The 23,646-nt window shown below is 50.9% G+C and overlaps 1 protein-coding gene across 1 annotated transcript; it reads right to left on the bottom strand.

Annotated features, from left to right (window-relative positions):
* SAE1 (SUMO1 activating enzyme subunit 1) lies at positions 1-23,617 on the bottom strand. The gene is made up of 9 exons (XM_060275443.1): positions 23,433-23,617; positions 17,209-17,320; positions 8,645-8,818; positions 7,954-8,096; positions 7,576-7,675; positions 5,057-5,162; positions 1,526-1,670; positions 558-627; positions 1-274 (listed from the first exon to the last, which is right to left on the bottom strand). The coding sequence occupies exons 1-9, from the start codon at positions 23,594-23,596 to the stop codon at positions 182-184; spliced, it is 1,107 nt and encodes a 368-aa protein (XP_060131426.1). The 5' UTR covers positions 23,597-23,617; the 3' UTR covers positions 1-181.
* Between the last annotated feature and the right edge of the window lie 29 nt (positions 23,618-23,646).

The raw sequence follows: 23,646 nt of genomic DNA, 5'->3' as shown, positions 1-23,646 counted from the left end.
CATTGCTAAAAAAGAGTTTATTGAGTGCTAAATAACACATCCATGGCAATGCAGGAAGGGGGGCATCAGCAACAGCCCCCCTCCATCTCCCAAGGCCAGAGGTGCCACAGAGGAAAGAGCCACATGGGGCTGTGGGCACCTGCTCCAGGACTACAAACGGCTCTGGGGTTGCGGCTCAAGCTCAGTTGGGGGTCAGGCACTCCACCATCCCGTTGCCCCTCATGCCGTCAAAGAAGAAGAAGTTGTTGAGGGGAGCATCCCGCTGAGAGAGGGCCTGGAGATGGGAGGGGGGAGAAGAGGAGGAAAAGGCAGCGTGAGCAAAGAGGCAGAGCTTGGGGGGGGGGAGAGAGGGTGCCTTGAAGACCCATGCTGCCAGGGCCCAGGCAGGGCCAAGGGGGCAGCCAGGATCCCTCCCCACTCCCCTCTCCAGGAATGTTCACAGTTGGGGGGCAGGGGGAAGAGACACAAGATATTCCCTGCAGCTGTGCTGCTTGTGGGTGGGGCTGCAAGCAAGAGCCGCTCCCCCCATGTGGGGAATCCAGGGCCACCTGCCTCACCTTGACCACCTCCTGGCCCAGCACTCCTCCGACCACAGCGCAGACGGGAGCCACTTCGGAGCAGCAGGAGCTGAGAGAGAGAAGTGGGGTGTGTCGGGGGGGGTGCCCTGTGGGAACACCTCTTTGCGGAGCCCCCACAGAAGCAACATGCCAAGGGGAGCATTTTTGGCAGAGGGCAGCCACACAGCCCAGTGTAGTCTGGGCAACCCAATCCCAGTCTGGTGTTGTCAATGGGCATTCCACACAGTCCTCAGGGGGCTGGGCAGGGTGCCCCCCTCCCATGCTCCAGACAGCCTTGCTAAACATAGTCCCCAGCCGCCCGCCCCCCACATTCTTCCTCTCCCGACATTCTCCGTAACCCCTGGTGGGTCGCATGCAGGGACATGCCAATGTGGTGGAGGGCTCAGAAGCCTCGCCTCGCCTGAGGGGCACAAGAGGGCCTTCTGCTGCCCCCTCCCTCCAGGAGGAAAGCAGCCGCCGCTCTCTTCTCCTCCCCCCCCCCTGTCCAAGGTCACAGAGCTGCCCCCTCTATCCCCACAAGCAGCAGTGCAGCACTGCGGCACCTGGGATTGCCCAGCAACTGAGGCGCCCTTTCAGAATTAAGGGCCTGAACTCGCACAAGAGAAAGGCAAGCTTTTCTCCGGCAGCCGCTCCCTCAGCCCCATGGAGCGGAATGGCCAGCGCTCAGAACAGCACAGCCGGTCCCTGCAGTAGCCCTGCAGAAGCATGTGAGCCTTCAGAGGGTCCAGACCACCCTCCTAGAGAAAGAGGGTTGAGCCACCACCCTTCCCAAAACGTTGGACATGGGGCAGTGCAGCCCGGGCATTTAAGGTTCTACCACTCGGATGTGCCATGGGGGACATGGGGCTGACTCAGGGGAGTGCTGACGACAAACAGCAGCAAAGCCTAGCGGTGGGGGTCCGTTCTCAGGGGTCCTGGCCCCCAAGGCAGTCCCTCCTCCCACCCACCTGGCAAAGTCATCCGGGAGCAGGTCAGCCCCGACTCCGAGAGAGGCCAGCACATCAGCACGCATCTGCAGGAGCACCTCGGCGTCCTCTGAGCAGCTCTGCAGGGAAGGGTCCCTGCCCTTGAGGGTCCGGAATTTCAGGAGCACTGGAAGAGGCGGGGGCAGAAACAGCATCGCAACCTGTCACAGGACTGATCCGGGTGAGACCCCGGAGCTGGCAGCGCTTCCCAAACACCCCCCACCCAGACCCCACACCATGCCTGCTGCTGTCTCCTGCTCTGCTGGGCCCTGTTGGGGCAGGTTTGCATCAAAACGACCAAACTCTCCCTTGGCTTGGGTGGGCAAGGAGACCCCTTCTTTTGAATCCAAGGGGTAGCCACCTCCAGAGTCCCCGCCGCCCAGCTCCCACTTTGTGCTATTTCCCTCCACCCAGACAGGTATGTGAAGGGGCAAAGAACATACAGACGGTCCTATTTACACCACGTGCGAAGCCCACTTGCTCCCGAAGGCCAAGGCAGCCCCTTCAAGGGCCAGCAGGCAGCCTCTTCCTCCTCCGCAGGGCTGCTCTCTGGAGACCCCCTTTATACCCCCCAGAAGGGGTGGTGCTGGCAGAAGGAAAGGCCTTTGCACAGACTGTCTCCAGTCTGCAGAGGCTGCACGTGGGTTCAGCCAAGGCAAAGTCAGAGCAATCTGCTGAGTGATTGGTTGCACATGCGCCAGAGCCCACCGCTAAGCTGGGCGGCTTCTCCCACCAGATGATGGGAGAGGACAGCAATCCTGTTCAGTTCCTTTAGGGATCTCTCTGGTGCACAGGATCTCGGCAGGATTAATTTCCCTTCATATCAGCTGATGTGTGTGTTGGGGGAGGGAATTATTGCTGCTTAGCATTTGGGCTCAGCTGTAATTCTGCAATACTGCTGGCCTCCCTCTTAAAGGAGACACAGAGCAGGGCTCTCTCCTCCTCTGAAAGGAGGGGAAGCTGTTTCAAAGGGCACTTTGCAAAGTCACAGCCCTACCCACCTGCCGAATTTGGCTGGTGGCTGCACCAAGGTCAGACTTGGCCTCGGGCAAAGCCCCACCCATCAGCAAACATAGCCTACTTGGCCCGCCCAATTCCCTTCTTGCCCTGCTGGAAGAGAAGTGAGATCACCCAGCAGGGATAGGTCAGCAAAGCCAGAGCAACAGGAACCAAGGGGCAGGGGCAGCTCATGCCGCCAAAGACTGAATCGGGACTAAATATGACCAACACAGATTGGAGAGCTGGGCCCAAACCAGCAGAAGGAATATCAATAGGGACAAATGTCAGGTTCTGCACTTAGAACCAATATAGGATGGGGGACACCTGGCTTAATAGCAGGACATGTGAAAAGGATCCAGGGGGCTTGGTGGAGCACAAGCTGAACATGAGTCCACAGTGTGATGCAGCAGCAAAAAAAGCAAATGCTATTCTAGGCTGCATCCACAGAAATACAGTGCTCCAGATCAAGGGAAGTCATAGTCCCACTCTATTCTGCCTTGGTCAGACGTCACCTGGAATACCGTGTCCAGTTCTGGGCACCACAATTTAAGGAGGATGTTGACAAGCTGGAAAGTGGGCAGAAGAGGGCGACCAAGATGATCAAGGGTCAGGAAACCAAGCCTGATGAGGAACGTTTGAGGGTGTTGGGTATGTTTAGCCTGGTAGAGACTGAGATGGAGATATGAGAGCCATCTTCAAATATCTAGAGGGCTGTCACATGGAAGATGGAGCAAGCTTGTTTTCTGCTGCTGCTCTGGAAGGTAGGACCCGAACCCATGGAGTCAAATGACAAGAAAGGACATTCCAACTGAACATCAGGAAGAACTCTCTGATGGTAAGAGATGTTTGTCAGTGGAATGAACTCCCTCGGGAGGTGGTGGACTCTCCTTCCTTTGAAGTTTTAAAGCAGGGGTTGGATGACCATCTGTCACACGTGCTTGAGATGAGATTACTTCATTGCAGGGGGTTGGACTTGATGACCTTTGGGGATCCCTGCCAGCTGTAAAATTCTACAATTCTATGATAGCAAAGCCTCACTAAGGAGAAATAAGCTGGCATGTTGGAGAAACCCAGCAGGCCAGGCACTCTGCATGGCACCCAAGCAACAGAAACAGAACTCCGGGGTGGCAGGAAGAGGGGGACTGGCTAACCCTGCAAGTATTTTTATCCAGCTGCTGTTATCCTAAGTGCTCACAATCCTCAATTATATCACACGCAGACAAGAAGTTGGCATCAACACCAACTAGCCCTCAGAGGAAATGGCCCACCTCCTGACGCTGACGCTCCCTCCCTCATGCTCTCAGCCCAGGTGAAGAAGGGGGTCCTTGCCAGCCAAATGAAACTGGCAACAACAGCCCACGTGGTCCCCTGTCCAAACATGCCATTGCTGTCTCCTCCTCCTCCCCCCAGACCCCCCCCAACACCGATTAATTCAGAATTCCTCCACTTTGTGGAGCTAAACCCCAAGATGCAAGAATCTTGTTGCACTGATCCCGAGCATTAGTAGAATAGCAGCAGCAGGAATCGCAGAACAGGAGCACTGAAAGGGACCGCAAGGGTCATCTTGCCCAAGCCCCTGCCATGCAGGAATCCCAGCTGAAGAATCTCTGACAGGAGGGAGGGGAAGGAGCTGTGTTTGAGAAAAGCCAAGGAAGCAGAGAAGGTTTTTTTTTGGGGGGGGGGAATCTCCCCTAAGGAACTTCCTCTCCTGGTGGGGTTGTTGACAACCCCTCTCTCCCGCTGCCCCTGGGAATGTCTCAGCACCCCTCCCCTCGCGAAAGCCCAACATGGGCTGCTTGCACACACAAGGCCCACACAAAGGCCTTAAAGCTCCCCCCATTCGGGATGGGGAGGGGCAAACCATGAGGGCAAAGGAGAAAAATGGGCTTCAGAAGCAACACGGACTCGAGCGCAACCAAGAACACAAAGCAGCTCTTTGATTTGCACAATCCAGAGATGCTGCCCCAAGAACTAGGCCTCTTACCCAGAGCAAGGCGGATCAATAAGAATATACATGAAGCACCACTGGCTGGGAAGAGGGCTCCCATTTCCTCCTCGGAAGAACAGGACAATCCTGCCTTGGATGGTGGCAGGGGGCAGAGTGCCTGCTGCTTGGGAGCCCGGCAGCCTTGCCCTGGCAGGGAACCAGGTGGAGCCCATGGCCGCCCACCCACGAGGCACATGCCCACCCCCCTCAGGCCCCGCTGAAGAGGTGGGTCCTTGTGCCACCAAGCAGATTTGTCCCAGGGATGAATGCCGGGCCTGTTCCAGAGACAGCCCCCCCAAGCCCCTCTGCCCCCCGCCTCGGCTGCACACGTGTAGACCTCTCCTTGGGAGCGCAAGGGGCTCACGTGCCGGCAAGTGGGACACAGCCCCATTGTCTGCTGGGGACCAGGAGTCATGTGGTCCTAAGAGCAGTCAGGTGACCAGCTGCAACACCAACTGACCTCCTGCTCACACACACACTCCCCCCCCCCATAAACGCTCACGCTGGCCTCCAAAGGGGCATCTCACCTTGAAGAAGGAAGTAATCGGGGGCCGTGCGCTTCAGGGCAGCCTTGGCCTTCTCGCCGCTCCAGTCGACAGTCAAGGCCTCTTTCAGGAGGCAGAAATTCACACACTGGGGGGAAAGGACAGAGAGTCCAGAGTCCCGTGTGCAGCTGCTTGGCTTCGCCACCAAGGGATGCCCCTTCCAGCACCTCATTGCAGCCACATTCCCTCTTCCTCCCATTATGGCTCTTTCGGTGGCACAGCCATTATTTCCAGCATTAAGACAGCAGGCGCTACATTTCTATCCTCATTTTCCACAGTTGCTCCTTCTGAACTGCCCGGCTCCCCCCCCCCCCGAGACCCCCACAGCTGAGTAGTAGCGGGAGGCACTGGCTGGGAAGAAGGCTCAGAGCCCAGGACGTGGTGGCAGGAAAACGATGCCTGGTCAGAGGGAGAAGAGCGGGCAGACAGGGAGGAGGAGGAGGAGGGTTACAAGCTGAAGAGGCAACAGGGTTTGGTGATCAGGAAGAGGCTGTGGCAGAGAGCAGACCAGGATCAGAGGCAGGAGACAGAGATGCAGCAAGTTGTTGAAGAAGCCAGGGGGTCTCTCCCTCATGCTGTGACCAGCTCCCCTCCCTGTTGGTCTCCCAGAAGCCAAAGAGGTATGAAGAAGGCAGAGCAAAGACAGGCAATAAGGACTCCCCTGTGGGAAGGCTCTCCAGTCCTTGAAATTGCCTCATTGTGGCAAGATCTACCAGGAGGCCTTGCCTCCTGAGCTGTTTTGTCTCTTTGAATAAAAAGAGTTAACTTCACTGGCACCGTGTGAGTTATCACTGGCTTGATCCTGACACCCACCCTGGGGCAGGGGGTTGAGGAAAGATGGGGCCTGATCTGACAAGCAGTAAGAAGAGCCACCTCCTGACACCACGCTGGGCCAACTCATGACTTATGAAGCATGCCCTGCCCATTCAGGAAGGGGCTGTGGGGCCGCTAGGATGCACACAGAAACCTCCAGGAGCAGCTCAGTTGCACAAAGGCACCAGGGACAGGGAGCAGAGCTCTGCAAAAGAGCACCCCAAACTGATCTCTGGAGGCCACGACCTGCGAGGCAAGCAGTGGCCCTTGGAGCTCTGAGCCGTGCCTGACACTCTTGCTTCCATCCTCCAATCCTTGTGGTGGTATAACCAGGTGTTAGGAGGCTGTACACCTGGCCGCCCACACAGAGGCTTGGTTTGAGGAGAGGAGAAAGCAGCTGCTTTGCCCCTCCCCAACCATGGTTTGGCTTATCTTTGCTATCCGAACACAGGCTCATGGCTTGGCTGTCCTTTACAAACCTTGGTCACAGCCCATGAGGAGAAGCAAAGCAGCTGTGATCTATTCTGCTGGGAGCGTCACTAAGCCATGGTGTAGCTTATGTGACTCAGACCAGTAGCTCATATCTAGCAGCTTGCCATGCAAGCTCAGAAATCGGCAGGTTTATGTATTTAAAAGACATAGAACTTGCCATAAACCTGGTTTCTGCTTCTTCAGTTGCAGAAAGAGGCTCTAGAAATCCATGGGCGCGGACTGCAGACAGCTTAGATTATGAATGGCCTGGGCACGGACTGCGGTGCCTGCTAACAGGTAACTATCAATGAACTACCAGTTCTTTATTTGCTACAATTTATAACCCGTCCTTTCTCCTAAAGGACCCCCGACAACCACATGCACCCACCACCACCCCAGCTCTACCCCTCTCACACAGCCCACCATTTCCGTGGGCCTCCCTGCCCCTCCTTAAGGAAGAATCCCAAAATGCTTCCAAGATACGAACCCTAGAAACCTAGCTATATAGGGCAGAGGCAAGTTCGACTCAATGGGCCTCCTCTGCTCCAGGCAGAGTCTGCCCAGCCTGGCTGAAGCGCAGAGCTTCCTAGAAGGATTAGTCCTTACATGGCACTTAGGATCCAGAAGGCCCTTGCTTTTGTCCATATAGTGAGCAACAGGACACAACATCCTTGCCTTTATCATTTTGTACAGTGGCATTCATCTGATGCTGAGGCCATAATCTGCCCAATCCCAGGGCTAGAGGGGGTTTTGTTTTCACAAGAGGCTCACTCCCCCCCCCCGAACTATTCCTTCTCATCTCGGCATCTTTTAACTTAGGGATAGGACAGCTGTGATGCTGAGACTCCGATGGTCAGGAACATTGGGAATTCTAGTCCAACATCACCTGAAAGGCCACGTGCCCCCCCCCCTCGGACTTAGCCATTGCCTGGCTCTTGTGGGAAGGGGAATGCTGGGACTGGGAGCCCAAGCAAAGAATGAGAAGCACCTGACTGACTGAGGGCTGCACTGGGGCAACAACAGACCTGCCTGAGGGAGAGGGAAGAGGAGGAGAAAAGGCAGACTCAGCTCAGAGGAGTTTTGGGGACGAAGACCAGGAACGCAGCTATATGGCCATTGCATTACGTGGAGTTGGGGGGGGGGAGGGGAAGGAAGCAAGGCACAGATCCGTTCCTGCCTCTGTTTCCAAATGGCCAAAGAGCTCTCCCAGCACACACCTTCTTCACTAGCGTGGTCTCTGTGAAGTCCAGCTTGGCTTTCTTTGCGTCCGGCCCATCCTCCACTCCCTGGCTGGCTTTGGCAACCTTTGTCTTCTCCCTGCAAGGCATGGAAGCAATTTAACACTGCAGCCCTCCTCCCTCCAGCCGGTGGAGGACTCCTGCTCCACAACGGCCTGAGTTTCAACAGGTGAAGAGTTGGCACCTGGACAGTGGGCACAGGATGGCTCTCTGCCTCCCTCCAGTGGCCAAACTCTAGAGAGGTTTCCCCAAGTAGCACCTGACAGGCCTAAAGCCCCCCCCCCCCCGCCCCATGAAAGGCATTTCCCCACGAAGGCCCCATTACCAGCCCCATTACCAGCCCCCAGGCAGACTCACTCCACAAATTCATGCTCGCCCAGGTTGGCAAACATGTAGCCGTGGTAGCCAAAGACATCTCCCGCAAAGAACTTGACGCCGTTCTTGTGGCATATTTGGTCGATCTTCACCAGGACTTCCTGGGAGCAGCACGTCACGCAGACCTGGAAGGTGAAAGCCACAGGGCCAGAGATCAGCTGCCTGAGCATATTATTCTAATTATTACGACATAAAAACACAAAATGCACAACGTATTATGTAAAAAACCAATAGCCCCTCTGTACACAGTTTAAAAGGCCACAGATTTCATCAGGCCAAGACTTGGTTGAAGACGAACGTTTTTGCCTGGCGCCTAAAGGTGTATAATGGAGGCGCCAGGCGAACGTCCCTGGGGACAGCATTCTACAAACAAGGAGGCACTGCAGAAAAGGCTTCGTTCTCATGTCGCCCAGGCTGCCCAATGGCCTATGGGACAGAGACTTTCTAGGAAATCTAGGACAGAAAAGGCCTTCATTGTCATCTCCTCTCCCCTACATGCTGGCTGGCCTCTGCTTAAAGATCCCCCCCTCGACAGCACCAGAGAGGGCAATCTGGGAGCAGAGGCATTGTGAAAATGGTGGCTCAAAGGGTGCCTTTGGTGCCCACCGAAGCCTGAGCTGAGGCCACTAACTCGGACTGTCTTCCCTCGCTGGCTTCTCCCGCCAAAACTCACCACGTCAAAGCGGGTGAAGAACTCTTCGGGCTTCTGTTCGACATTCCCAGGGTCCGCTTTCACATCCACCATGGGATTGAGGTCCTGAGCCCGCTCCAGCGAGGCTTCCGCCCTGTTCTTGCCCACGGACCCCCCAGGAATCAGAAACTGAGCTTGCGTATCTTCCAGTGACACCTGGGAGGGGAGAAGGAAGTAATCGGAGCTGGCCAAAATCCCAGGCCTCCCAGGGTTAAACAGCAGCACCAGGACAACTGGACCTCACCTGAAGCCACACAGCAAAAGGTTTTATTTATTTATTGCATCTATAAATAAATAAGGGGCTCAAAGTGGCGTACATGGTTCTTCCCCTCCTACAACAACCCTGTGAGGTAGGAACTTCTACCAGGTACTTCACACCAGGGACTTCTAGCAATTTATCTCTGGAAAGCAGAACCCCGAGAGGGAAGAAAGATCTCAGGGTGGTTCATTTGCATGAAAATGCAAGCTAGAAAACCATGGGAGGGAAGACGGGGAAGAAGGTGAGGGGGTATTGCTGCCCTTTACTGTTATTATATTAAGTAACTGGTGTTTTATGGTTTAAACTGCTCTGTGGCCTCTTGATGAAGGGTGGTCTATAAAGTTAATAAATAATAATAGTAGTACCGGGTAGTAACTACAGGGCCTCCTGTTCTAAGCCTTGTGCAACATGCAGAAGCTCATTTCATTCACTTATTTAGGCTCAAGGATGCATAAAAGGTTCCCGTCCCCATTTTATCCTAACAACAAGAAGAATGCACTAAAGCAGACAAAGCGAAGGCACAGCGATTGACCCCAGGCTGCCCAGTGAGCTTCGTGGTTTAAAAGCGGGGCTCCCCTGCTGTAGTTCTGTCATTTATTTATTTATCAAATCTGTCTATTGCTCTTCTTCTGTAGATCTCAGGGTGGTTTGTTTACATGAAAATGCAAGCTAAAAAAAGAGAAGCAAAATACGTAACAAAAACAAGAACCAAAACAAGCTAACAACCCCCCCAAAAAAGCACATGTAAAAGGGTATCAGATGTTAATCAGCCCAAGGCCTGGTTGAAGAAGGTTTTTACCTGGCACCAAAAGGTGTATTATGAAGGTGCCAAGCGAGCCAGTCCATTACCGAGGGAAGAAACCAGTCCAGCACTTCCACCGCCCCACCCCCAGATGTAAAGAGAAGTAGAGCTACGTGGCATCAGAATATTGCTGACAACTCCAAACCTCTGGATCAGGCTTTCTCAACCTTGGACCTCCAGATGTTTTGAGACTACAATTCCCATCATCCCTGACCACTGGTACTGCTAGCTAGGGATCATGGGAGTTGTAGACCAAAAACATCTGGAGAGCTGAGGTTGAGGAAGCCTGCTCTGGATAATCCCACTCAGAGGTTTCATGTTAAATAGCATAGGGGATAAATCAAACCATGAGGAACCCCACATTGAAGGCTCCATCGGGCCAAAGAACACCCCCCCCCCCAGCAGCACCCTCTGGAAATGACCATCGAAGCAAGACTGGAACCACTGCAAATAGGTGCCAGCCAGCCCTAACTTGGACAGCCGCTCCAGAAGGATTCTTTCTTCTTTGGTGATCCCTCATAGCCGAGCAAGATTGTCTTCCACAAACACGGCCTTAACAGTGAGTTCATAAGAGACTGTGGAGGCCAATTCTGGATCCACACATCCTTCATCAGTGGGGACATAGGTTTCAAGGTGGGATTTGATCACGGTGTGGATTTGCCAAGCGTGCCTTCCTCTTCACACGTTTCTCCCTTGCGTCCTGAGTTCGAGTGTCTTCAAACCCCATGACACCTTTGGAAAAGGCTGTCCTCCAATTGGAGCGCTCGCAGGCCAGTGTTTCCCAGTTGTTGGTGTTTATACTACATTTTTTAAGATTTACCTTGAGAAAAATCTTAAAAACCTCTTTTGCTGACCACCAGCATTATGCATTCAATTTTCAATTCCGGAATAGAGTAGTTGCTTTGGAAGACGATCATCAGGCATCTGAACAACATGACCAGTCCAATGAAGTTGATGTTGAAGAATCATTGCTTCGACACTGGTGATCTTTGCTTTTTCCAGTACACTGGCATTAGTTCGCTTGCCTTCCCAAGTGATATGTAAAAAATTTCCTGAAACACTGTTGATGGAATCTTTCAAGGAGTTGGAGATGGCGTCTATAAGTGGTCTGTGTTTCACAAGCATAGAGTAAGGCCCTCCAGATGTTTTGGACTACAATTCCCATCATCCCTGACCACTGGTCCTCTTAGCTAGGGATCATGGGAGTTGTAGGCCAAAACATCTGGAGGGCCGCAGTTTGGGGATGCCTGGAGTAAGGTGACCGCCTTGGGTGACCCTACTGGGAGTACGAGACTCCAGACGGCTTCACTCACAAGGATCGCAGGAACGTGCAAGCCCACTCATCACCACGACAAGGTGATGATCCAGTGAGTGGGTCCAGAAGGATACCATGGTTGATGCCACTATGAAGCCAAGGAGAATTAACAAGGAGCCATTCACTGTCTCTATCCATTCCTGACAGAAGTCAGCATACAGGGCGACCGAAGCAGTTTCTGTGCTAAAAGCAGGCCTAAACCTTATCGAAATGGATCTAGAAAATCACTTTCCTCCAAGAGCACCTGGATCTGCTCGAGAACCTTACCCAGGAAGGAAAAATGAGTCGCTGGTCAGTAGTCACTATGGCATTGCTGCCTCCGACCGTGGAGGCAGAGCGCACACATCCCGGCTAGTAGCCATCAATTGCCTTCTCCTCCATGAATACTTATTGCCTCTATACCAAAGAGCTCCTGGGAGGTACCTTTTATATCAAGAGCTTATGTAGCACAAAAGAGGAATGGGGGAGGGAGTTTAATTCAGTTCCTCCACATCCAGGTGGAGCCGAGACCCAGATAAAGCCCCGTCCAATCCAGCTGCACACTCTGGCAAAGCAAGTGTCTGGTCTCCCAGCTGCTGCCACTTGATCTGTCCCTAGCGATTGATTTAAGAGCAATTGGGAGGGGTGGCAATCAGTTGAAGCCATGGCAAATGGAGAGCTGGCGCATTGTTCTCTGGCAGGGCTTCTCTCTCACAGTTCAATGCTGCGCAGGAAGTAAAAAGGCTCAGTTTTTTTGTGCAAACGCAGAATGGGGAAACTTCCAGCTGCTGAAAACTCATGCAGCCATCAGAACCACAGGAGCGACAGAAGAGTTAGAACAGCTTGAGGACTGCTCAAGCAAGGGAAAAAGCAGGCTCTCTCTTTGCTGTTTTCTCTGAGGGGACCACATGTGCCGGCCATGTACTTTGGCTCTCCCCACCCTGATCCTCGCACACTTCCTTCTCTACAAATTCTTGCTCATCTTCTGGCTAAGAGGCCGGTTTGCATCCTCATTTCAGTGTGAAGGAGCTCCACCTTGTGGCCCAAAGTCGCAAGCGCTGCTCTGTAGAGTTAAGCCTGTTTTCCACACCCAAAACTTACACAGGGGCAGTGCTTTTTTCCCCTTAAAAATGTTTAGGGGTACTCTCATTTTGACTCAGGAAGGTTACCATTTTATAGTTCGAATCACGGAAAATAAATACAGTAAATGGACAAAAGTACAAAGATTCACAAAATGTTTAGGGGTATGTGTGCCCTTGTGTACCCCCAGAAAAAGTACTGCAAAGGGGTTACATACCAGGAGTTTGTGTGCAAAGGCAAAATCATGCAAAGTCAGGAAGACCCCCAGAACGGCCCTCCCACAGGACCATCCTTACCTTACTGGGCTCTGGAAACTGTGGGAGGCTCCTGCAAGATCTCGCAGAGCCCCCTGACATCTTGCAAAGGCACCTCAAGATATTGCAGAAGCACATCACAGCCTTCCCGAGGCCTCATGGAACCTTCCCAGAGCCCGACAAACAAGGCGGAGGGCCTAAGAAACTCTTTCTGCAGCAGGAAAACCCAGCACAGAAAGAGCTTTTAAAACCCTCTGCCGTTACTTATGGGGCTCCAGGAAGGTTGAGAGATCTTCGTTAAGAGCCCCTTCTAACTGTCTCACATCCACCCACCTTCGCTCTCCATTTCTTATTTGTTTTCCTGCCACCCATGCAAGGTGCAATTGTGTAAGTAAATCACACGCTAAATTGGGTCTCCCCCTCCAAATGCTTTCTCCCTCATGCCTATTTTGTTGTTGCTGCTGATTTCTAAAGTATTTGAAACTCCAGATTTTTTCAATACTTGACTTACACCTGATTATGAGCATCTCTCATCTGGGGCAAGTGTATTTCTAGACTGATTTGTGTTGTATTATGTGTTAGTCATGCTCAAGAGAAGACCCACTTAAATTAAAGTTCTCAAGCCACAGCCAATGATTTCAACGGCTCTACTCCAAGAAGGGCTAACACCCCCAGTAGAACTAATGTCGGCTGCAGCCCTTGATAGGCAGAAAATACACACAAGGAAAGGTTTTGGCTGGTGCCACCAGGAAGAGACCGGGCGGGAAATGATCCACAGGAGAACACCACAGGAGCCCTGAAGACTGAGAGACAGGGTGGCAGAGTGGTTAGTGTCAGACTAGGACCTGGGAGAGCAGGGCTCAAACCCTCATCTGGCCATGAAGCTCGCTGGGTAACCTTGGGCCACTCACTCACAAGGGCTAACCTACCTCACAGGACAGTAGGAGAACACTTCAATCTCCCAGGACATACAATACAAGATCTCAAAGCAGCTGTCTTATTACAAAATAATTTCAGAAATAGACTTGAAAGAGAAGTGGCTGAATTACAACTTATTACTTTGACTGTGTCGACCACAGCAAACTATGGCAAGTTCTTAAAGAAATGGGAGTGCCTGATCACCTCATCTGTCTCCTGAGAAATCTCTATGTGGGACAAGAAGCTACAGTTAGAACTGGATATGGAACAACTGATTGGTTCAAAATTGGGAAAGGAGTACGACAAGGTTGTATATTGTCTCCCTGCTTATTTAACTTATATGCAGAATTCATCATGCGAAAGGCTGGACTAGATGAATCCCAAAACGGAATTAAGATTGCCGGAAGAAATATCAACAACCTCAGATATGCAGATGACACAACCTTGATGGCAGAAAGTGAGGAGGAATTAAAGAACCTTTTAATGAGGGTGAAAGAGGAGAGCGCAAAATATGGTCTGAAGCTCAACATCAAAAAAACCAAGATCATGGCCACTGGTCCCATCACCTCCTGGCAAATAGAAGGGGAAGAAATGGAGGCAGTGAGAGATTTTATTTTCTTGGGCTCCTTGATCACTGCAGATGGTGACAACAGTCATGAAATTAAAAGACGCCTGCTTCTTTGGAGAAAAGCAATAACAAACCTAGACAGCATCTTAAAAAGCAGAGACATCACCTTGCCGACAAAGGTCCGTATAGTTAAAGCTATGGTTTTCCCAGTAGTGATGTATGGAAGTGAGAGCTGGACCATCAAGAAGGCTGATCGCCGAAGAATGGATGCTTTTGAATTATGGTGCTGGAGGAGACTCTTGAGAGTCCCATGGACTGCAAGAAGATCAAACCTATCCATTCTGAAGGAAATCAGCCCTGAGTGCTCACTGGAAGGACAGATCCTGAAGCTGAGGCTCCAATACTTTGGCCACCTCACGAGAAGAGAAGACTCCCTGGAAAAGACCCTGATGTTGGGAAAGATTGAGGGCACTAGGAGAAGGGGACAACAGAGGACGAGATGGTTGGACAGTGTTCTCGAAGCTACAAACATGAGTTTGACAAACTGCGGGAGGCAGTGGAAGACAGGAGTGCCTGGCGTGCTATGGTCCATGGGGTCACAAAGAGTCGGACACGACTAAATAACTAAACAACAACAACACTAAACTGAAAACGTGGGAGAGACGTGGTCTGAATAGAGATATTGGATTCTTGTCTCATTCCACATGCTAAAGCTATTTTTGGTCAGCTGCATACTATCCCTTGCTTTTTCCTGTAGGACTAATTGCAGTCGTTAACAGGTTTACCATACGCATTGAGTCAATCACCCATCTCCTACTACCCTCCAGAGAAAAACCCCACCCCACCCTCCCACTATATATACAAGGTAAGGGTCTGGTGACTTGTGTTTCAGTGTATCCGAAGGAGTGTGCATGCACACGAACGCTCATACCAATGACAAACTTAGCTGGTCTCTAAGGTGCTACTACTAGACCAGGGGTAGGCAACTTACAAGCCTGGGGGCCGGATGCAGCCCAATCGCCTTCTCAATCCGGCCCGCAGACAGTCCTGGAATCAGCGTGTTTTTACATTAGTAGAATGTGCCCTTTATTTAAAATGCATCTCTGGGTTATTTGTGGGGCATAGGAATTTGTTCACCCCCCCCCCAAAAAAATATAGTCCGCGGCCCCCGTCACGGTCTGAGGGATGGTGGACCAGCCCCCAGCTGAAAAAGGTTGCTGACCCCTGTAGTAGACTATTTTTTAATTTTTTTATTTCAACTGTGTCAGACCAACACGGCTACGTATCTGAATCTACCTCACAGGGTTGTTGTGGCGATTAGATTGGGGGGAAGAAACATGTACACCCCCTTAAGCCCTTTGGAGGAAAGAAGGTGGGACCAGAGCTGTAGCTGGGGGGGGGCAGGTTTTTTGCTCCAGATGAAGTTTCCCTGGGTGCGATAAAAATGAAAGCATGATGGATGCAGCACTGCCAACAAGGAAATCAATCTGGGATGTTTCTGGCCAAGGGGCACTGGTTCTCATTCTGCACATGTGAAGAAGTAAAAACCCCACAGGAAAGGAGGAATGCCCCCCCTACCTTTCCCTAGGAGGGGATTTTCCTCTTTCGAGTGGCCTCAGGGGTCCCAAGCAAGGACGTTCCTTTCCTGGGAAAGTCTCCATCTCCCGGCTTGCGACATACAACCCTCTCTCTGCCACATATGCACTCTCCGTGGGGCTTGCCTTGTGCTTGATCTGGAGGCCACAGTTGGCGCAGAACGCAGCAGCACGATTGCTGACAAGACTGAAGACTGGAAGTGAGAGCTGGACCATATAGAAGGCTGATTGCCAAAGAATTGAAGCTTTTGAATTATGGTGCTGGAGGAGACTCTTGAGAGTCCCATGGACTGCAAGAAGGTCAAACCTATCCATTCTGAAGGAAATCAGCCCTGAGTGCTCACTGGAAGGACAGATCCTGAAGCTGAGGCTCCAATACTTTGGCCACCTCATAAGAGAAGACTCCCTGGAAAAGACCCTGATGTTGGGAAAGATGGAGGGCACAAGGAGAACGGGGCGACAGAGGATGAGATGGTTGGACAGTGTTCTCGAAGCCACCAACATGAGTCTGACCAAACTGCGGGAGGCAGTGCAAGACAGGAGTGGCTGGCGTGCTCTGGTCCATGGAGTCACGAAGAGTTGGACACGACTAAACAACAACAGCATCAATTAGCATATGAAGCCCGTATGGACTTGGGACCAGTTACCGTATTTTTCCGTGTATAAGACGGTATTTATTCCTTTGAAATAATAGGCAAAAAATGTGTGTCGTCTTATACACTGTTAGCAGAGGGGGGATGGGCAATTGGTGGCAGCACCCAGCAGATGATTGGCAGTGGCAACTGGGTGTGTCATTGCTTGCTGCGGTAAAGGCCTGCTGATGATTGGCTGTGGCTATTTATGGCAGCGTTTAGGCATGTGTTAAATCTGCTGCGGTTGTGTTGAGCGTGCAGGTGGGCTTTTGGCAGCGAGCGTGCTGACAACTGGTTGCCACAACAATGTGTGTGATTTGGCATGCAGGCTGTAGAGCAGGCCTAGGCAACCTCAGCCCTCCAGATGTTTTGGGACTACAACTCCCATCATCCCTAGGTAACAGGACCAGTGGTCAGGGATGATGGGAATTGTAGTCTCAAAACATCTGGAGGGCTGAGGTTGCCTGTGCCTGCTGTAGAGCGTTTGGCAGCGGTGATCCCCCCCAAAAGCTCAACAACACTGGCCTCCAAAAATAGGGGTCGTCTTATACATGGGGGCGTGTTATACACAGAAAAATATGGTATTTGTGAGATCCCCTTGCCTCCCATGGGCCGACTCAACTGCTTTGATTCAAAGAATTGGCACTCCTACAGGTGCCACATAATACTTCTTCTGCATTTGTAAGAACTCAATCATTTAGTGAGGCGGCACCTACACTTTGGAACTCCCTGCCTCTTGACATCATACCCTCACTATTCTTTTCGGCATCTGCCAAAAACTTGGTTGTTCAGACAAACCTACCCAGATCTTCGGAAAGTTGAAGTGAGTTTTAATTTGTTTCAATCTATCATTGTTTTAAACTTTGTGTGTGTTTTAAATGATCACTGCAATTTTTTGTAGGGTAAATTTTATTATCTTTTCTGTAAACCGCTTTCAGGGTCCCCACCCCCACCCTCGCAATCAAGCAGTGTTTAAATTTCATGAAATAAATAATTTTATGCACATGCGCTTTTGAGTACAAAGGGGAAAGATCCCATATATCCTATTTCCCATTCTAGGATCAGGGGACACACAGGGCGACAGGGAGCCCAAGGGAGGAGCCCCCCCCCCGGACCCGCTCCTGGCCCCTTGGGCAAGACTCACCTGCTGATGGTCGAGCATCGTCAGGGCTTTGACTCCTGCCAGGATTAGGTTCTTGGCCACTTCTGCCCCCAAGCCTTTCATGCCCACCAGCAGCACCCGAGATGCCCGCAGGCTGCAGAATACAAGAGGAAGACATCAGTGTCCTGATGCACATAGTCTCAAGGAGGCAGCAATGAGGCAGTTCACCCCCCCCCCAAAGGCACAAGGTGCTGGTCAAAAGGAAGTGGCCTAGGATGGAGGTGAAAGGGTTAATCCAAAGCCAGCGGACTGGATCCTTTTGCCAAATGATCAAATTAACGTGAGCGGTTTTGATCTTCAAAGCCACGAGGGTTCAATGGCTAATTTTATCCCTGCTATTCCTTCTTTTTTTTTTGCGGCTTTTCTCTCCTGTCTTCACTGCTGGGGATATTAAGTGGTTTGTTTGTTATTTTTATTAAGATTTTACAAGACGTTTTAGCATAATCGAAAATTCAAATTACATTTTAAATTTTAAATTACACCCCCTCCTCGAATTCCCCCAACTTCCCTTTCTGGTTTATAGCATATTTATTTCTTCTGCTTATACTTTTATATGCCTTATGTGCTAAAATTAAAGTTGTACCTTGTCAGTGTTCTTAATATTTTAATCTCCTATTTATATTTTCCATTTATATTCATCCATTGTAAGTGTATTACTCCAATCCTGCAAGTGAGCTCATTTCAATGCATTAGGCTATTTCTGTATATCCATCATAAAAGGTTCCCAATCTTTTTTGAAGCCATCGCTGTCCTTATCTTTGAGTCTCTCAGTTAGCTTCGCCATTTCAGCATATTCCATCAACTTTTCTTGCTATTGTTCTTTCGTTGGTATTTCATCGCTTTTCCATCTTTGGGCTAGCAGAATTCTGGCCACTGTTGTCGCATACATAAAGAGATTCTTCTTGACCTACAATACCTAATGAAAATGCTTCTGGTATTTTAACAAAGGTTACCTTGAAGATTTTTTTTCAATTCATTATAAATCATAGGGATATTAAGTTGTTTAATGTTAGCCGCTGGATCCTCAAAATTTGGCTGCCTAGGAAGCTCCAGCCTGGGGGGGAAATACGCTCAGGGTTGCAATGTGAAAACAGGCAGTACGTGTTGCTGAGGGTGAAATTCATAATTAGAACCATAGAATGGAAGGGTTAGAAGGGACCCCTGGGGGTCATCTAGTCCAACCCCCTGCAATGCAGGAATTGCAGCTAAAGAATCCCTGACAGATGACCACTCAAATCTCTGCCTAAAATCCTCCAAGTAGCCACTTTCCTTATTAGAATAAAGGGGGTTGCCCCTCACTCCTATCTCCTCCCCTCTTGAATTTCCCCAAATGCCAACCTCCAGAGATGTCCAATACAAAACAAGCAGCACGCAAGGGCACAAGATTCAATCAAGTTTCAATCAAGTATTATTAATCCAAAAGGAAAACAATAAGAGAACCTCCAGAGATGATCATGCGGTGATTTATGATAGCCAGGGAGAATCCTGGTATCACACTCCCCCTTTGAAAAGATTAAATGGGATAAACCTCCCGGGCAGTTGCTCTGAAGGAGCCACTCCAGTTTTCGGATGAGGAGCATCTTGGTGAGAGGAACGGCCATCGGACCCAGACACTGCAGAAGAGCCCTTCAGGGTCACTCTCAAGGCAGGGGTAGGCAGCCTAAGGTCCAAGGGCCAGATCCGGCCCAACCGCCATCTCAATCCAGCCCACGGACGGTCCGGGAATCAGTGTGTTTTTACATGAGTAGAATGTGTGCTTTTATTTAAAATGCATCTTTGGGTTATTTGTGGGGCATAGAAATTTGCTCATTTTTTTCAAAAAAAAAGTCTGGCCCTCTCACAAGGTCTGAGGGACAGTGGACCGCCCACTGCTGAAGAAGTTTGCTGACTCCTGTCTTAAGGCATCAGCTCACCAAAACAACTTCCCTTCTTCTATTTTTGAGATGGGAACTAAAAACAAATTCTTATTTCCTGATGAGTAGCCTTTGGACTATGTTGTTGTTGTTTAGTTGCTTAGTCGTGTCCGACTCTTCGTGACCCCATGGACCAAAGCACACCACTATAATGTAATTTAAATAGATAGCTATCTTTAGAAAGGTTTTCCCTCCAAAAGCATTTTATTTTAAAAAATCCAATTTAAAATTTTAAAAATCTGATTTTTTTGCTTTAAAAATATCATTAATTTTTATCCACCTGGGTTTCAACGCCAGCCTCTCGCCTGGGGCCCTTCACAAGCCCAACCAGCCCCAGCGGCCATTTTCTTTGGCCCTCACTGAGGAGGCGGAATGCGGGGGCCCGGAAGGTTCTGTGGCTGTTGGGTGGGGGATGGGATGGGGAGGGAACACCCCCCCAAATCAGGCGGCTGCCGCTCCAGAAACAACAGAAGCCCAGGGGGGCAGCTTGTGTGGTAAGACCTCCCCATGGCCAGTGCAGCACTCCTGAGGGGAGATAGAAAGGTGGCCATCACCCCCTCGCTCCCTCCTAGGAAAGGGGAGCTCCGAATGGGGGCCAGAAAACAGGGGCCTGCTCGGCACCTGCCCCCCAACAGGCCGGCAGTGGCAGCAGGGGGGCTGCCGGGCCTGGCAAGATCCAGCCACCTTGAGGTGGGGCAGCACCCCGAACCCCCAGGAGGTGGCCTCTGTTGGCAGGAGCCAAGGCCAGTGTGGGGCAGGCAGGAGTGGCGCACTGGGAGCCCCGCAACAGGTAAGCCCCCCTAAGTCTGCCCCCCCCGATTGCCTGGAAGGTGCGGCTCTGTGGCAGCTGGGTCTCCATGTGACCTGGGGGCTCTTTGTGGGGTATTTACGCTCCAATCCATTGGTTTAAAGCTGTCTTTCATAGCATGCAGGCCCCCAAGATGCCCCCTAAGGAGCTTTCCCTTGGCAGCAAGACTTCTCTGTGGTGGCCCCCATGCTGGGGAAGCCCCAGGAGGCTCAGGTGGGGGTCCCTCCCAGAGAGCAGAGGGCCTTGGCCTTGCCTGGCAAGACGCCCCTTCCAAAGAGGGCCGTCCCACTCAGGGCGCCGGGGCTGAATCCGGCCGCTCCTGCCCCGTCCCCTCACAGCGGCTGGCCAGATGCCCCCAAGCAGGAGCCCCTGGCAAGTGTTGGAGGGAGACCACAGGCAGCACTGGCCCTTGCTTTGCCAGGGAGGCCGCCGCTGAGCCTGGTAGGAGGGAGTTCCACAGTCCCTGTATGCCTTAGATCTAGATTCGTTCTGAGACCGTGTTTTTGGAGGAGCCACACGATGTAGCGCTTATGCAGCCGCTCTGAGCTCAGTTTTGGCCGGGAAGGGTATAAATGAAATTTATGATTATTATTATTACGCATTTGGAAAGGGAGGTGCTTTTGTTTTGCCTTCATCCCGTGTTTTGTGTGTTTATATTTTCTGCTGTGAGCTGCCCTGGCCTCTGTGGAGGAATATGGATTCAATAATAAATAAATAACTAATAAATAGGCTGGAGTATTGTTTACGGGGGGCTGAGAGAGCTGTTGGTGTTATTGATATTATTATTGTATCTTTAGTTTTGGATCTTATGATTTACCTGGAAATGGTTTTCATTTGGTTGTGTACTTTTTGATGTGTTTCATTTATTGTTTATGACTTCTGTTATGTTTGCAATTATGTAAATCTTGTCATGTTGTAAGCCGCCGTGAGCGTAGTTTCATTTATGGAAAGGCGGTATACAAACAAAATTATGATGATGATGAAATGACAGGGCAGCAGAAGTCCCTCTGTGCTTCCCAGACCTTTCAAATAAATCGGTGGCTTCCCCCCCGCTTTGCACCACTGGCGCAGCTATGCTTGCTCTTCTGTCCTGAATCCTAGGGATGCGCATGGAGCTTTGTTTTAAGCCGCCATCAGGGAGAAGGAAAAATGCTCCCAAGGGAGGGATTTTGCCATGGGACTGGGCAGGGCCAGACTGAGATTTAATGCGGCCCTCAGCTCCTGAAGGTAATGGGGCCCCTTCTATGTCCAGCTGTCCTTTGTCAACAATAAATGGTCGAATTTTTTTTGTGTTGAATACATGCGATATGGTCATTTATGGACCTCATAGGTACCTAAAGCCATTTGCACATGATGCCCTGCAACTAGTCCATGCAGAAAATAGGCACCCTATAGAGAAAAATGAGCAAGCCAGTGATATTTTAGGGAGCAGGCAAGGCCATGACTTGCATCATAGGAGCAGACACAACACAAAACACGGTTGCTGTATGTAGTTTTTATTTTATTTGCTTTTTATCTTATATTTTGGAAATGCACATCCAGTTTTTTAGCCCCTTTAATCTTTTTCAGGGCCCCCAAGAGAGTGGGGCCCTAAGCTAGAGCTTGTTTAGCTTATACACCTGTGCAACGCCCTCCCATCAGATGTCAAGGCAATAAGCAACTATCTGTCTTTTAGAAGACATCTGAAGGCAGAGCCCTGTTCAGGGAAGTTTTTAATGTTTAATGCTGTATTGTTTTTTTTAATATTTGGTTGGGAGCCGCCCAGAGCGGCTGAGGAAACCCAACCAGATGGGCGGGGAATAAATAATACTAAGTAATAAATAAATTAATAATAATGCGTAAATCCGGCACTGCTCCCCCCCGCTTTGCACCAGTGGCACAGCTGTGCTTGCTGTTTTGCCCTGAATCCTAAAGATGCGCCTGCAGCTTTGCTTGAAGCCGCCTCTCCTCCTGCCTGACAAGGGCCACCCGGGAGAAGGAAGGAATTGTTGGAGATTCATTCCCCGTGTTTGCATTCATGGGATTGTTGACTACCGATGGTGTATGTTTTCATTCCACAGAGTCGGACGTGACTGAAACAGGATGTTTGTTACTGTGTAAACAAAAAAACCACTAAATTGCGCTTTGCTGTCTGATGCTAGAGAGAGAGGGAGCTATGTTGCAGTGCTCCGAGTGTGTTTATATGTAAATAAACGTGGATTAGCCAAATGCTGTGCTACTGAGTTCTGTTACACAATTGTGCAAACTCTGCAGAGCCGTAAGTGTGCTGATGTCAGTTGGCATCAGTCGCTGTGATGTTCAGGCTGGAGAAAGCTTTTGAAGCTACCGAACGATCGACCAGGAGGAAGAGTACTACAGGGTTCTACTCGTGAGTAGGAGATCCTGACAGGAATGCCATGGGACCTGGCCTTCTCCGAGATGGTCTTGTGCTCCCAGGAAGGAGGACCCTCATCCGTTTGCTCTGGAAAGCAAATGGGGTTGCCAGGAGCTCCAGAGGCGAGCCTGGGTGGCCAAAGGACTCCTGCAAAGGAGCGCCAAGGGGCCCAATCATCCTCCCCAGGGCCCGATTGAGGTTTGATAAGGCCCTCAGCTCCTGAAGGTAATTGCTGCTGTTTTTTGGGTTGAATAGATGTGATATGGTAATTTATGGACCCCATAGGTATCCAAAGCCATTTGCACATCACAAAAGATGTATTTTATCAAAGTCATTGTTGAACTGAAATACAGTTAAGAAGTAGATGAAGAGTGAAATTGATACAAAATAATTATTAAGTTCTAACTTAAAATGATTGGGGGGGGGCATGAATTACATCCTAGGAGCCTACACAACCCAAAACACTGTTGCTGTATGTAGGTTTTATTTATTTATCTTACTGTGTTTCTCCGAAAAGAAGACACCATCTTATATTTATTTTTCCTCAAAAAACCCCCCAGGATGGCTTATTTTCAGGGGATGTCTTATTTTTAATTACATGTCCAGCCTAGCCTCTTCCTTGGCACCCTCCAGAACTGCGCCTATCACTATGTCTTATTTTCGGGGTATGGCTTATATTGCGCAAATGCTTGGAAATCCTGCTACGGCTTATTTTATGGGTATGTCTTATTTTAGGAGACACAGGGTATATCTTATGTTCATGCTGTCTTGTGTTTTTAATGTTTGGTTTGGAGCCGCCCAGAGTGGCTGGGGACTAAATAATAAATTATTTTTATTTTTATCTTGTTTTGGAAATGCACATCCAGTTTTTCCCCCTTTAATTTTTTTTTGCGGGGCCCCCCAGAGTGGGGCCCTCAGCTCTTGCTTGTAGAGCTGCTAAGTCCATTCGGCCCTGGGACCGGGCCTTCTCCGAGACGGCCTCGTGCTCCTCGGGAGGACTCCTTTTGCCCCGTTGGGGTCCTGCACAGCGGAGCTCCGGAGGGGAGCCTGGGGGGCAGAAGGGCCCCTGCGAAGGAGCGCCCCGGGCCTCCTCAGGGCTCTTCGGCCTTACCGTTTCTGCGCTTCGAGGCCCCAGAGGCGGATCTGGCGGTCGTACTGGGCCGCCTCCTCCTCGCTGATGGCGGCGGTGCTGGCTGAGTGCGGAGCGGGGGCCCCTGCGCCCGGGGCGGCGGCGGCGGCTCGGCCGGCCTCGTCCTTCTCCTCCTTCTCCACCATGGCTTCGACTCGCCGCTGCCGCCGCCGCCGGGCCCCGCCCCTTTCCCCGC

Source organism: Zootoca vivipara, chromosome 6 (genome assembly GCF_963506605.1).
Source record: "Zootoca vivipara chromosome 6, rZooViv1.1, whole genome shotgun sequence".
NCBI classification, from domain to species: domain Eukaryota; kingdom Metazoa; phylum Chordata; class Lepidosauria; order Squamata; family Lacertidae; genus Zootoca; species Zootoca vivipara.
This window is presented reverse-complemented; position numbering and strand designations above follow the sequence as displayed.

Excerpts from the sequence above, each read along its gene's own strand:
- SAE1 (XM_060275443.1), bottom strand. The coding sequence starts at position 23,596 with ATGGTGGAGAAGGAGGAGAAGGACGAGGCCGGCCGAGCCGCCGCCGCC. Across the intron at positions 7,676-7,953 it reads GGCGAGCATGAATTTGTGGA|GGAGAAGACAAAGGTTGCCA; the intron begins GTGAGTCTGCCT and ends CATGCCTTGCAG. Across the intron at positions 275-557 it reads TGGGCCAGGAGGTGGTCAAG|GCCCTCTCTCAGCGGGATGC; the intron begins GTGAGGCAGGTG and ends TCCCATCTCCAG.